The following is a 15,559-nucleotide window of genomic DNA, read 5'->3' on the forward strand; positions in this document are numbered from 1 at the left end:
TGGACTACGAATTACACAAAAGTATTGAAGTTAAATTTCCTGCTAACTTGACTGTGGTTATTTAAGAGAATGTCTTTATTCTTTGGAAAAACACACTGAAGTATTTATATTTAGGGGCAAAGGGGCATGATACATGCAAATCACCTCAAATAGTTCAGAAAAAAAAAGGAGGGCGACAGAATGGCAAAACCAATTTGGCAAAATGTTAACTGGTGAATCCAAGTTTAGGGTACAAGGGAGCTCACTGTACTTTCCTTGCAACTTTACTGTAAGCCTGAAATTATTTCAAAATAAGCTTAAAAAAGGAATTAATTTGGTTTTTTTAAAGCCAAGTATTTACTGTGGTAAATAAAAGTTCAAAAATCCTTTCTACAATATCGTATCAAGCTTCGCGTAAACGTAAGCCTTTAAAAGCTATTCGCGTAAACGTAAGCCTTTAAAAGCTATGGTGAGGGAATGCTTTTTCTGATAGAAACTTGTTTCCCGTATATATGTGACATATCTGCCAAGCACAAAGACATTTATAATTCCGTGCCACAAATTACTTTTCTCCCACAGCTAAGTTTCACTAAATCGATTTTTGTGCGAAGGGCACGCACGACTCTTTATAAACTTTCAGACGCCTCGAGAGAGCTGGGTGTGTCTACCCCTTGCTCCCGGCGGCCATTCGAAGCCGCCAGCTGGGGAAGGGGCCCCCGGTACGCCGGCCCACGGTCCCAGCAGCCTCGGCTCCCAATCGCACGGAGGCAGTGCTCGCTCTAACGGCGGGCGGGCCTTCTCCCGCGGCCAGCAGCCCGGGCGCCTCAGAGGTGCGGCCGCCGTCGCCAAAGAGGGCAGAACGAGGACGGGGCTCTGGGCGGGCGGGCAGGAGGCGGCGGCGGCGGCCTCACCTCGGCGGGGCAGCTGCCCCCCAGTCCGTAGAGGCTTTTGAGGCGCTCCACGGCGAGATCCTGACCAGGCGGCTTGACCACCCTCGGCTCCATGACTCCCTGCGGTCACCGTTGTCGCCACAGGAACCGCGTTTAAACCTGCGGCGGGGCGGCAGGCGGCGGAGCCCGCGGCAGCGCAGTGCGTCATGACGCAGAGCACGTCGCCGGCCTCTCGCGGGTCGGCGCTGACGCTGGGGCTCGCGGGGGCGGGGCGCGAAGCCGGCGTCCAGGTGAGCGCGGCCGGCGGCGGTGGGGCTGCGGTGATGCTGGATGGACGTCCTCGAGGCACTGCGTGGCATCTCTCTCTTCCTCTCTGTGTATGTATATATCCTCGTGTTACAGGTTTTTTCTTCTACCGAATGATTAATTTACCGACTCAGATCCCTGTACAAAAAAATCCCTGTACAAGCGTATGTTATTTGGACTGATACATGCTGTTTTCTTTTACTTGTGGCTTACAAAAACTTCTTTTGCTTGCTGGATTTGCCCTAGCAAACGTGTCCAAGGAACCCAAGCAATTTAGAGAGCGTGGTAAGCGACCTCGGGCCTGAACCCCAGATTACACTTTTACCCCGTCACTCACAACATCCCTGAGCGGGGATTAACCGTATCCTTAAAAAAAAAAAAAAAAGAAAATTTATTGCCGGGGTGTAGATCCAGGCTCCTAGTGATCTCGTGGACAAAGAACTGCCCCATAGGGTTCCCAAGGCTGTAACCTTTACGGAAGCAGACTGCCACACCGCCACATCTTTTTCCTTCCCGCAGGGCGGCTGGTGGATTTGAGCCTCGGATCTTTGGGTTAGCAGTGAGTGCTTCAACCACTGCACCACCAGGGCTCCACTGTATCAAACAAACAACAAAACCCATTGCCCTCCAGTGGATTCCGGCTCATAGTGACTCTTCAGGAGAGTAGAACTGCCCCATAGTTTCCAAGGGGCAGCTGTGGGTTTGAACTGCTAGCCTTCTGGTTAGCAGCCAAACACTTAACCACTGCGCCATCAGGGCTCCACCGTATGTATTCTTAGGGCGGAGTAAAAGTATGTATTCAGCTCGTCTGGGTGTCACCTTAGCAACGCACCGCTTTCTCGGTGACACCGGGGAATGCACAGACTTAAGGAGATCTCCCAGGCTGGTATAAACCTGACTGGTGCTGCCAGTCAATTGCCTACAGACCAAAAGTCATGTTTTTTTTTTTTTTTCCCCCAATCAGAGGTGGCCTTTGCTAACTAACAAAGAAAGCTCTTTGCTAAATATCACAGGGATATAAAAGGAAAAAAAAATAGGACAGAAGCACAGAAATTCCAAAGCTGACTTACCTCCTCACTTTGCCTACCATTGGACTGCGTTCCAGGAGTTGATGTGTAAGAGCTGGGCTGCTAATCAAAATGTGGGCTGTTGGAATCCACCAGCAGCTCTTTGGAAACGTATGGGGCAGTTCCTCTGTCCTGTAAGGTCGCTGAAAATCAGAATCCACTCAGCAGCAATGGGTGTGATTTTTTTGTTTTTTTAATAAAGTATTAAAAAGACGTATAGGAATGTAGGAGGAGTCCTGGTGCCACAGTGGTTAAGCAGTCAGCTGCTAACCAAAGGTGGGTGGTTAGAACCCCCTTTGTGGGAGAAACGTGGCAGTCAGCTTCCCTGAAGATTACAGCCTTGGAAGGTTCAAAATAAATACTTACAGCCGTGGTATATCAACCTAACAACCTATGTTCAACAGACTGATTAAGGGAAACAATTGTATAACCCGTATTTTCTCTAATTTATACAATTACATTAGTGTAATTGTTTAGCTGCATATCTGGACTATTAAATTCTCAGTTATTTTTAAAGCTCCTCAAATGCCCAAATTTTATAAGATCAATACTTTAATAGTTATTGTTTGAAAGTTAAACTAATATCCTTTGGGCCATAGAGCATTACTTAAAGTGTACAAGTAATTTTTTTATATTCAATTTTTAAGCAGATTTTAATGAGCCAGCCAATGGGGGGGGGGGGGGAATCTAGCCAATTAAAAAAAAAAAAACCTATCATTGTGGCTTTTTACCATTCCAGTGGTTAGATAATGAAGTTAGAGAAATCAAATTCCATTCCTGAAGTGTGACAAAAGTCCTTTGTTATAAATACCTGAAGCCACTTTTAATTTAGTTTTTTTATATAATTATGAATAAAGAAGATAGATGCAACACACAGTATGATTTTAACGTATGCCTCTTTGGAATACTACTAAAAAGGGCAGTTTACATGTCATTTTTATCAAATTTTTGGTCAAAGTAGTTTTTAAATCTTTTGCGTTCATAACTTTAACGCTTTAGGATAGCATAGAAATCTGTAAAAAAAAAATCTCTTAAAATGCACTTTCATTTTCTTGGAATTTATTCTAAAATAGTGACAAAAGCATCAGCTATCTCAACTGAAAAGCTCTTACACACTTTACATCAACTTATATTACACAGGTTTCCAAAGAAGCCAATTCAAAATATTAAATATGCATATACGAAGTCCATGGCTCTCTTCTAAGGTTCAAGTAGTTCAACTGATACATTTAGGATAGGATTACACCTCAGGTGTCTGGCTTGGTGGCCAGCGGCCTTCACACTGACGGCATTCCATTACTCATTACCCACACAAACCACATGTAACATCCCTCCCCTCGTGTGACTGGTGGCTGAACAGGTAATTACTGTAAGACATCTCACTTCCAAATCCTCAAGAAACAGTGAATAAACAAACCCCTTTTCTTAATAAACAAAATGTGGAATACAGGAGGGTGGAGAACAGTCACTATTCGCAACTGGAATATACAAAATTTTGTGTTCTATATGGGTTCTTTGTAGATCTACATTGGGGTAGCCCGATGAGAACACCCCCTTTCTTTTAAAAGTTTGCTTAACTTTTAACACTAGCCATTTCCAAATATATTTTTCAATGTGTACCAGACATGAGAACAGTCACTTCTTGGGAGCCCTAGAAATGACGTGGTAGTTTTGAGTTCACTGACCTTTAATTGTCCTTTATGCCTGGTACTAGAATGGGTGAACAGACAACTAGATGAACAAGTAATGAATTTTTTAAATGTCATGGCTGTTGGCAATGTCACTTTATTTCTGCTACAAAATTCACCAGAAAAAGGTTGTGCAACAATCTAGTATAAAGTAAATCTTTAACCAAAGAACATGGTATAGACCTTTTAAAAATATTCTTATTTTATCACAATAAGTGCAAGGAAGAAAAAAAAATTCAAGTTCTATTATCAGAACCAAGCTACAGTTTTTGAGGTAGTAAAGACAGATGACAGAAAAGTTTAAAAGAAAAAAACCTCTATGGAAATAGTCAACTTGTTTAAGATGTAAAAAATGAATGCCTTTGAAAGGTCACAGGAAGCTACATATCATTTCCAGAAAAGGTATCCTACTTAAAAACTGATTTCTAACTACACAGGAGGTGCAGGTAAGGATTAGAGAAGGGCACTTTGGTTAAACCTTTAGCCTCTGAGGCTCTACCCATTCATAAATGAGTCTCTGCACAAACGAGCACACAAATAGTTAAGATTACCAAATATATTCCAAATCTAAAAAGAAATTAAAAATAAAAATCCAAGTTGTGGTCCCTTTATTCAAAAGATAAGTATATCCATGCAGGAAGTCCAAATATCTTAAAAGGAATTAAAATTAAATTGCATATATCATATTCCTTCAATAGTTTGAGGTGATCTATTGCTTTTAACAAGGTTAGTATTCAGTTTTTAATACAAATACGTCAGGAGTACATAAACACAAGTACACCTGAAATACACCAGTGTTTAAACTTTTATTTCACACCATGCAAGGGCAATTAGAACATTAAAAAATGACAACAGCTATAAGCTGCAATTTTACATTTATACATTGGAAACGTCCATTTTCAAAAGCTGAACATAATTACTATATTGTCTGTAACAGCTAAGCTTCAATTTAACTGTTGATACAGATAAAATTTACTATGCAAAACAATGATTTTATATCTGTCCACACTCTGTGATTCTAATTCTTCGGCTAACCGACCCTTTAGGAGAACCAAACGACTCAATCTTTTTCACGGTATCCATGCCATCCTTAACAAACCCAAACACTACATGCTTAAAGTCCAAATGTTCTGCTTTTTTCAGTGTTATGAAAAATTGAGAATTATTGGTATCCCGGCCCCGATTGGCCATTGATAATAAACCAGGACCAGTATGTTTCACATTAAAATTTTCATCTTCAAAGTTATCTCCATAAATGGACCGTCCTCCTGTTCCATCGTGTTTGGTGATATCTCCCCCCTGGAAAAAAAAAGATTCCAATTAGTAGGGTTCCTGAATAAAACACACAGAACTCATCACTACAGGATAATCCTAAGTACCTTTCTTAAGAATGTGGTTTGAAAACTAAGAATTACCCATATTTGGAAGGAGATGAGGGTATTTTTTCCCACCCTTAATTCGAGCAGGTTCCAAGGGATGTCAGAAATGTAAACCATTTTAGGCTGAAAGTTATTGGTGGAAGGGTGGGCGGTGGTAATACCAAATAAAGTGTGGAAAAGCTAAAGAAATGTAAAGAAACTACAGGATGAGGGCATGGGGACATACTCAAACTTCCCAAATTTGTACAGTGCCTTCTTCTAGACTTCAACTGTAATAACACAGTTAATACTGACCTGGCAAACAAAATCTGGAATTATTCTGTGGAAAATGGAGTTCTTGAAACCAAAGCCCTTCTCTCCAGTGCACAGTGCTCTGAAGTTCTCAGCAGTTTGAGGAACAATGTCTGAAAATAATTCCATGGTTATACGTCCTAGAGGTTCATCATCTGCACAAACATCAAAAAACACCACAGGATTTGTTTCCTTGGATAACTCTGCTGCAAGTGATACCCGTCCTTTCTGCAGTTTCAATAAATTCTGTTGACATTCTTCAAATTTCTTCTTAAAACAATCAGCCATTTCTTTAGTTTTAAATCTCACTGCAAGCTGTTCCACTTTTGCTTCTCCATCTATTGAAGAAAATACAGTAACCTTAGTATTGAAAGTAACTTATAAATTGTTTTGTTTGTTATGAATGTTTAAAAACTCTACAAAATTAAAAGTAGCATCTGAATATAGAAACTCACCAGCATAATCTGAGGCTGTCCAAACTAAAGCATTATTTGAAACATTCAAGGGTTTTAATTCCATCGTTTTGGTAATAACGTGGTTCGCACACACTTTAAAAACCTGGTCTCTTCTCATTAGGATCCGATAATAATTCTTCATCGTGTGCCAAAGAATCTTTATATCTCCAACACCACGCTCTTTCCACTGACTGACATCTCGATCCCATCTATAAAGTTTGGCTCTCTCTTTAAATAAAATTTCTTCATCTTCTTCTCCAGATTTTACTTCTACCTGTAACAGTAGAGAAAGTGATCTATAAGCTGCCGTTTATACCAAATTCCAAAGGTATATTCTTTTAAGATTTACTTTTTAAAAATTGTTTGTAATCACATTAACAGAATTTGAACTTCAGTATCAAAATAAATGGTAATATCATCCCAGGGCAAAGAATACATCAGATTTGGATAAAATACTTGAAGACCTAATTTGTCATTAAATATCATTTTATCTTATGTAATATTCTCCCCCCTCCTTTTGGAAATTAAATGTCTTCCTTTACCAGATGCAAAAAGGTTATCAAAAATGGCTTGTTGTGGAAGAGAAATATTCACTACTGATTGAGGCTCAAAAACTACAAAGTAACTGCCTAAAATAACATTCTTATCTAGAAAATGTTACTATTACTTTTTACTGAAAGTATTTCGGCAAGTACTAGATCTTGTTTTTTTTTTTTTTTTGCCCCCAGAACTATGCTATGAAAACAAACATGATAATCTAACAATATCTGAAAGAATTATTTTAGGTCTAGACAATAATATCATACAGAATTTATCAAGCAACATGTATACGTAAACTTCAAAAAAGACCATTTATTTTTACAAAAAAGGTGGACTTCTAATAACACAGAACTTGCACTTCAAATTGTAAATATTCAGACAAATGGAAAGTGAGCCCTACAAATCAAGCCTTTTAAGTTTTAAAATGACAGAAATAAATTACTATTAAGATTTTTCATTTTGTATATTTGTAATATTTACCTCTGGTAATGACACTATTGGTTCAAAATGAATATCTTCATTATGAACTACTTCTTCATCACTACCATCTTCATCTTCACCAACTTTACTGGCTGACTGTGTTCCAAACACAGCTGCTCCAGTATTTGCCCACTGGAAATTTTTATCTGATAAATAAATTAGGATATTTAAACAACGGTATTTTTTTTTATAAGCCTTTAGATGCACTGATAACGTAATCTAAGAAGGAACCTTCAATGCATCTAAAATTCCAACAACGTGACATATACTTACTTCTAGTAAAAGTGTTTAAAATTATATTATTCTGGCAAGTTTACCTCACTTAGTGAGCACACAGTACACTTACACACTTAGTATTGTTTATGCTTGAAGATACAAAGATAATGTCTCTGCCTGAAGTGAACTTCATAATATACGATGTTCAGAAATCAGATTCTTAAAAAAATGTAGTACCTGGAAACTTTGAAAAAACTTAGCTCTGCAAGGTAGTTCATTTCATGAAACTCTTTTATCACCTTAGAAAAACAACTTTTGAATCCAAAAATGCCCTAAAGTGGTCAAATCTGCAAGTTCCAAATTTGCCACAGCAGCCTAAACACGTTTAAAACTCCTCTATCTCAGCTTCTCCCTGGGGTGACTATCAGCATGACTGACAGTACACTATGAGAAAACTCTTATGCTTATATTAATGTTAAAAATAACTACAAAAGCCCTTCCTTACTATAACATTAAAATGCAGAAGTGGAGGGAAGGTAGATGAAATTTCCAAACTTGCTGTAACACTGTGGTAAAGGACTAGTTCCTTAAGTTGTGCTTGATCCTGTAACACAATCATTAAAATCTCTCCTCTTGATCTTACCTTTAGAGCCAAAAGCAAAATCCCCAGAAGTACTGGAAGCCAAGTCTGCAAATGATAGCCCTGTGCTACTTCCAAACCCAAATGGAACTGTTTTGCTTTCCACTGGCAAAAGAAATCATAAATTTAGTATTTCATTATTTTTACTGAACATCAAAACCTTACCCAGGACCCAGAAAGAATGGAGGTAGGACCTTGTACAGTACCCGCAGAGGGAAAAATTATCTTCTGGTTACTTCTTTGAAGAAAAGTTACAAAATTTATCTAATTCTGACCTTCACTACTGTTAAGTTTATAGACGCTATTCCCAATGAATACACCAAAAGCATGACAAAAAAATGATTCTTAAAGATAGGATACAGAAGTATCTACACTAAGCCAGATAGAGAAGTATACCGTTTCCGCTTTAATAGGGTCTTCTGTAATCTAAAAAGGAGCCCTGGTGGTGCACTGGTGAAGCGCTTGGCTGTTCACTGAAAGGTTAGTGGATGGAACCCACCAGTCGCTCCACAGGAGAAAGATGTGGCAGTCTGCTTCCATAAAGACTACAGCCTTGGAACTCCTATGGGGCAGTTCTATTCTGTCCTATAGGGTCGCTGTGAGTCGAAATGAACGGCAATGGGTTATAATCTAAAATATTCAGCCAAAGGCAGAATTTTAGAAAACACCGTAATTCCAGGTATCCAGCACAGAGTTTTACCTTTGGTATTAAGCTGATAAAAACCAAATGTCTCACTTATAGGAGGTACAGTAACGTATGTCATGAGGAGTTTTGGGGTTTTATATAATTCTGCCAATGTGAAGGTGTATGATCCCTGAAAGTTGTATGCCTTCCTTTTTTTTATGACAATGTATGGGGTTTGAAGTCTGACATACTTTCCTCTCCTAGCATACTAAGACTCTGAAATACCTATAAAAATATTATTTGTGGCTTTTTCAGGCCCACTTCTGAAAAAGTTAGGTTAACAGCCAGTGCACATGTATGCTGTTATTGTGTGCTATCGAGTTGATTCCAACTCATGGTGACCCTATATGACAGAATAGGACTGCCCCATAGGGTCTCCTGGGTTATAATCTTACAGGAGCAGATTGCCAGGTCTTTTCTCCTGCAAAGCCACTGGTGGGTTTGCAGCTGAGCACTTAACCAATGAGCCACCAGGGCTCCTGTGCACATGTATAACAACAACGATAACAAAAAAATAGCAAACCTGTTGCTGTTGAGCACCTGTATAAAAGCAACAAAACTTAAAGAGACTCCCAAAACCAATTGAGATAAAATGCCAAGGGGGAAGGCATACCAAACATGACCTACTCTAACTGAGTGATTTATCGGGCAAGCTTTAAGGCTGATGATGAAGAGGAGAGACATTTAAGTAGCACCATAAACAATCAGTACCCCTACTATAACATTTCGAAATTTACTTCATGGTTACTTAAAATACTTTGAATATGTTTGAGTGATAATACAATTCAAATAATATTCAAATGAAAACAGTCTCACAAAGAAACATTCCACGTAAGCCAACCACTGTTGTTTATAATCAGGCAGATAGGTCACAGTCACAATGCCTTGTACTTCCCAGTAACCACAACTCTTAACAATACAAATACATGCTTATTTGTTAGCAAGGCAGTAAGATTTTTCGATTATTACTAATTTTTAAGCCCTTTTAATAATTGTTTTTAGAAAGGAATTTTTCAATCTGTAAGAATACATCTTCTCAAACATATAGATGTTCCTTATGAAATGCATGCCAACAAGGTTTATGTAAACATGTATCAAGTTTTACCCTGACTTGTAGAATCTGCATCATTTTCCTTCTTAGTAGACAAATCTACAGGTTTGTCCTCAGTTCCAGAGGAAATAGGTACTGAACTAACAGATTTGGTCACAGACTCAGATTCTTCAGATTTATGGAAAAATGGAATGGTTGCTGTAGTCCCACCAGTACACACACTGTTGGTTGTGCTAGTCACTTCAGTCAGTTCCTCACCATGGGATTTCTGGAAAGCAGAAGTCACAAATTACTATGCTATTAAATGCCAATTCCCAAAAAGTATCATGTACCATATTTAAAAAGACATTGAGGACTTCCATTTTGGGACAATATGGAGTAAACACACTGCACCCTATCTCTCCCACTCCACAGCCTACTCCATTAAACACCTTAACTGAAACAGATAAAGCCAACGATCAGAAAACTCTGAAAGGTAGATAAAAGAGTAACGACTAAGGATCTTGTGACTCTAGGGATAACCTCATGGTGAGAAAAATGCGTGATTTTTTTGCCTGGGTGCTAGAGGAGCCCAAAAACCTGGAACAGCAATGGTACAGTCAGAAAAGGCTCTCTCTGGCAGGAGGACCAGGAATGGGGGCCAGAGGGAATAGGAAAATGACCCATTGTAGGAATTATCCAGAAAGGGCTTTAATGAATCTATTATAACAATGGAGCCCTGGTGGCAAAGTGGTTGAGAAATCGGCTGCTACCAAAAAAAAGCTCAGCAGTTCGAATCCACCAGCCGCTCCCTGGAAACCCTATGGGGCAGTTCTACTCCGTCGCAATTGACTTGATGGCAATGGGTTTTGGGTATCATAACAATGCTCCAAATAGTAAGAGCAAATACTCTCAAAATGAATGAAAAGATAATTCTCAGCAAAGAAATAGAAGGTATATAAAAAAAGAACCAAACGGGAATTTTAAAACTGAAAACAAAAAATTCTAGAATAAGCTAATTTGCACTAAAAATGAACTAGTTAGCACCTTCCTTGGCATGGTAATAGACATCCTTAGGGATATGTACATATTCCACATTGTCCCCTAACCCCCAAAACCTAGCATACACAGACGAATGAGCCCTTATAGTCCCATTTGTAAAACACGATTCCATCTTCCCTGGCCATACCTGATTGGTAGACCCTCGACCTGGGAGGATCTAATCCATTTGCAAGCCACTAAACATCATTACCATTCGGTAAGGAGATTCTGAAGTTTACAGCATCAACAAAGGCATGTGTCAGAAGGAAAACAATAGAAATGTTCTTACTTGAGCTTCCTGAACTTTTTGAAGCTCTGATTGAAAGTCTTCCCCAGTTCCATTGTCCTCCTCAGTATCACTGCATACTCCACAGAAAAAAGTAGGTGGAAGCTTTAATGTATCTGCTTTTGCTTTCTCTTCAATTGTTGGTTTCTTTTCCCAAACAATAACACATTCTTTCTCATTATCTGAAAAATCAGTACAACACATGCAAAAGAAAATAAAGAGAAAAGTAGATGAAAGTCCAACTACTCTATAACAATGGTCCTCAATGTAATCTACAAATTATGGACCCAAATAACAAACAAGACCTGTGAATGCGAATGGGGAACAAAAACAATCACGAGAACAATGTTTTTCACCTAATATTTTAAAATATTTTAAATAGCCGTGGACATACTATATAAGTAAACTTGAAAAGTACAAAAATGATTAGATTAAGAAGCTCCTTTTAAATAGATTAAAAAAAAATCATACACCCACTCCTCACTTAACAGGTCATTATGCAAAAATCGGCGTTACGCGAAAATGGAGGATGACCACATTGGATCACAAAATGGAGGATGACTACATCATTACATAACTGCCAAATTGCTAGGAATCATGGCCAAGCCAAAATGACACACAACCTTAACCACCACAGCCAGCACTACTCTTGCCTCACACCTCAGAACCTGTTACTTCAAGACTTAAATCTTTAATGTGCAAAAAAGGACAGTAGATTTTTAACTATTGTCCTAAATGTGAAATGTCAGGTAACAAGAAAATAAGTGAAAAGTAGGTGTAATTAGTAATTTTAGCTTTACATACCTGCTTGATTTTCTTCTGGTGGCCTACATTTTTCTGAATCATCCAAATATAGTTTTCCATTCAGTTTCTTGACAGCTGTTTCAAAATCTTCATCTTAAAGTATAATTGATTAAAGAATTTCTGTAAGTATCTCAGGGTTTCCTAGCCAAAACCTAAAAATTATTTCCAACTTCACCCTATCCCTCACTCCCCACATCCAAATAGCAACCAGTTTTGCCAATTCTACATCCCTAACATCATTCCTACTTTAGAGTTTTAGTTTAGGCTCTTCTAGTGTTTGGGCTGTTCTAACACTGACTGAGCTCCTCTCATCTCCCTGTCCCCACAACCCAATCTTCTACACCACTGCCAAAGTGATGCTTCTGGACCTTTCTTGATCATGTAACTCCTCTCCTTAAAAACCTGATATGGTAAACAAAGTTTTCTATAATCTGACCTGTGCCTATCTCTTCCACTCCTCTAAAACTCCAGGAAAATTATGACTGCTTTCAATTCTCTCCAAACACCTGCTCTGCAAAGGTAACTATCCAATAAATACTTATTGAACACAATTCTTTTGGTCATTACGTTCATTGACTATTTACAGCTATATTTAGAGTAAATATCAGCCTGCACAGACAGCAGCAATATGTTCTAAAAGGCAAGGTTAAAATTATTTAATGATGCCCTCAATTATGAAAATTAGCACGTGGCCAGAATGCTTTTAAAATAACAAAATACTTACCATCCTCTTCTTCCTCACTAACATAATCTGGTTTATTCTTATAACAGAAGAAAGTTGGAGGAAGTTTAAGTTTGCTTGCAAGGGCTTTTTGCTCAGGGGTTGGAGTTAACTCATATACAATGCAAATTTCATCATCTGAAGGAGGATCTTCTGATTTTTTCTTCTCTTCTACTATAACACAAGTCAAAAATTGACAAAGATGAAATTTTTAAAAAGTGTTAACATCAATATTCTAACTGAAAATAAAAATCATAGAACTGATCTATAGATTAAAGTATCATACTGATAAAACGTGCGTACTTATGTTGGACAGAGCTCTATAAAATCACAAATTAGAATGAGCAGCCCTATTTACTGTTCTATCCAAAAACCTTACTGAACATCGAATCTATTTAAAAACAGTAAAACCCTGCTTTTATTCACCATTGAAAATAATTACTATTATTTTCATAATTTTAAAGCGCTGTGCTGCCATAACCACTTCTGGCATGCTAAACAGCAGTTTAGCAAAATACCCATGCATTTGCAACAACTGAAAAAAGTCTTAAAGGAAATCAAAAGCAAAGATTAGTATAATATGAAACTAATCTGAAGCCAACCTTGATTAGTTCCTACAAACAAAGTTAACAATTGCCAAGGACAACAGATGATTAGGGCTGCATATTTCCAAACATGATAACTGGATAAACTTAAGTAAAAACTGTTCTACTGTGAGTAAATAATACTGTAAGAATCTAAGACAATTTCTATGGCTGAAAAACCAACTTAAAAGAATTCTATATACAATCTGTACTGGTCTACAAAGAATTTCTGGATAAAGAAATTCATAAAGCCAGTCATGAAGCATGGCATGTACCAACAGACTACCTAGAGCTATGCTTCCCAGTATGGTAGCCTCTAGCCACATGTGGCTATTGAGGACTTGAAACATGGATGGTCCAAACTGAGGTATAAGGGTGAAATACACGCTGGATTTTGAATACCTGGGCTTGAAAAAAAGGAATGTGAAATGTATCATTAGTCATCTTTCATACTGATTAGAAGTTGAAATGGCATTGTGGATATAGTAGATTAAATAAAACATATTAAAAATTAACTTCACCTTTTTTTTTTTCACCTTTTTCTTTTTAATGTGGCTACTAGAAAATTTTAAATTACATACATAGCTCACATTATATTCCTATCGGGTAGCACTGCTCTATAGAGAATTACAGCACTTCCCTCAGTGTTAAACCAGCCTTCACTCTCCTTCACTGCAAATGAAAGTTTAGTATCAATTCCTAGCCAAGAAGAGTAAAAGAACATTATTTAAGACACAGATTGTTGTTCCAGTGTTCAGCCATTGACTAGTAATAATGACTTTGATAAATCAGATAGACTCCGTGGGCCTCAATTCTCTCATGTCTAAGATCTTCATCTCTAAGGTCCCTTGGGATTATGATATTCTCAGTCTTAAAACAGAATACATCTCTCCGTCCTACAGAGATATATTGGTCAATTTGCTTTTTTGGCCTGGGATTCTTAATTTAGGGCTCACAGGGTATGTGTGCAAGTATATGCCCACTTTTCACTTACCTTTCTGGAAGACTGCATCCTTAAGAAAAAAAGGTTAAGAACTGCTTTAGGTGGCTATGAGTCAGAACCAACTTGACAGCACCTAACAACAACGAGCCCTGGTGGAGCAGTGGCTAAGCTAAATGCCTTTTGACTGGCGGCATAACTCTTTAATGCTGCGTTTTTTGTTTGTTTGTTTGTTCTTTTAACGTACTCAGATGTCACGTTTCTATCACACAACATCGTTCTGAGTTAGCTCAAGGTGGTCCTCACCATTGGCTGCTTTGTATTTCAATGCTCTATTATTATTTTCAGCTCTGCTTAATGAAGACATATACTTTACATAGTCTTTATCTTTTGCCACTAATGTTTGCTAATATCCAAACATGTGATGGCAGGAGTGTGTACACAATCATGGAACAACAAAGTGTCACATCAGGGCTACTGTTTTGGGCGTGGTTTGAAAAGAGACTCCAATTTTAACAACTACCAGTATATACTGGATATTTTATGTATGTACCACAGATCATTTGTAAAAATAAATGTTGGTACTGGAGTGGTGTAACAGGAAGTGGGATCTACTGCAGATCTTCACGGGCAAGATTAGAAAAATGAAAACTCTAGTGTCTACATCTTGAACATCTCAACTGTGTTATACATTGTCAAACAAATACAGCGATACAGTCCTTGACTTCGGGACTTTCAGTTTTAAAGTAATACCAATCACATTCCTAACTACAAAAACCAAACCCATCGTGTCAAGTAGATTCCAACCCACAGCAACCCTATAGAACAAGGCAGAACTGCCCCATGGGATTTCCAAGGCTGCAATCTTTACAGAAGCAAACTGGCGGCACATCTTTCGCCTGCAAAGCAGCTGGTGGGTCTGACCCCCGACCTTTCGGTTAGCAGTTGAGCGCTTAAACTGGCATTCTTTACATGCACGTTGTAGTGTTAAGTACTTGGTTTCATACAGCCACAGATACTTTGCTAAAGACTACCAGTTGCTTAGAAAATGGATGTCATCTCATACTGAGAATGCTACCTCTATACCTTTGCTCTCAGGCTGTGAGGATGGGGTGCTGGTCCAAAAAGCCATTGGATTAGATTTAAAAAGGCTAAAATTAAACCCTAGAAAATAAAGAGCATTTAATTTTTGAACATTTTGAGAAACAAACTGAATATAATTTTAAAATATGAAAAGCCAGAGTGCCTCGATTTATACCAATCTGATTGTCTCACATTCTCATTTATCCCAATGGTTTCACTCTATGCTCACTTAATAAATGGTGGCAAGACTAACTTACATAAAATTTGAACATTTCAGTCCCCATGTTCTTTGAGTGACAAAAAAAAAAAATTGAAGAATGAAATTTCCTGGACTTAAAAGAGAAACCCAAATTGATGCTCATGATTCGAGTCCATGAGTCATGAAGCTTTCATAATGTAGTAGGTTAGTGCTCTGCTGTAAGTATGACACAAATACCTTCCAGTTATTAAAATC

The 15,559-nt window shown here is 38.2% G+C and overlaps 2 protein-coding genes across 11 annotated transcripts in view; both read right to left on the reverse strand.

The window, feature by feature from the left end:
• Nucleotides 1-1,081, reverse strand: part of CCDC138 (coiled-coil domain containing 138) — a 111,225-nt gene extending 110,144 nt beyond the window's left edge. For all 9 annotated transcript variants that reach the window (XM_049857096.1, XM_049857098.1, XM_049857095.1 and 6 more), the window contains exon 1: nt 891-1,081. In XM_049857096.1, the coding sequence (XP_049713053.1) occupies nt 891-983 (93 nt within the window). In that variant the 5' untranslated portion in view covers nt 984-1,081. The remainder of the gene's footprint in view (nt 1-890) is intronic.
• A 3,440-nt stretch (nt 1,082-4,521) lies between these two features.
• LOC126060805 (E3 SUMO-protein ligase RanBP2-like) overlaps nt 4,522-15,559 on the reverse strand; it is a 62,737-nt gene continuing 51,699 nt past the window's right edge. The window contains exons 21-29 of one of the 2 annotated variants that reach the window (XM_049857093.1): nt 12,502-12,669; nt 11,778-11,870; nt 10,977-11,155; nt 9,722-9,935; nt 7,935-8,036; nt 7,076-7,221; nt 6,056-6,329; nt 5,604-5,938; nt 4,522-5,229 (exon numbers count right to left, since the gene is read on the reverse strand). In XM_049857093.1, the coding sequence (XP_049713050.1) occupies nt 4,924-5,229; nt 5,604-5,938; nt 6,056-6,329; nt 7,076-7,221; nt 7,935-8,036; nt 9,722-9,935; nt 10,977-11,155; nt 11,778-11,870; nt 12,502-12,669 (1,817 nt within the window). In that variant the 3' untranslated portion in view covers nt 4,522-4,923. Of the gene's footprint in view, nt 5,230-5,603; nt 5,939-6,055; nt 6,330-7,075; nt 7,222-7,934; nt 8,037-9,721; nt 9,936-10,976; nt 11,156-11,777; nt 11,871-12,501; nt 12,673-15,559 lie in introns of both variants that reach the window. The other variant, XM_049857092.1, reaches the window with a different exon arrangement.

This window comes from Elephas maximus, chromosome 17 (assembly GCF_024166365.1).
Source record: "Elephas maximus indicus isolate mEleMax1 chromosome 17, mEleMax1 primary haplotype, whole genome shotgun sequence".
NCBI lineage: Eukaryota > Metazoa > Chordata > Mammalia > Proboscidea > Elephantidae > Elephas > Elephas maximus.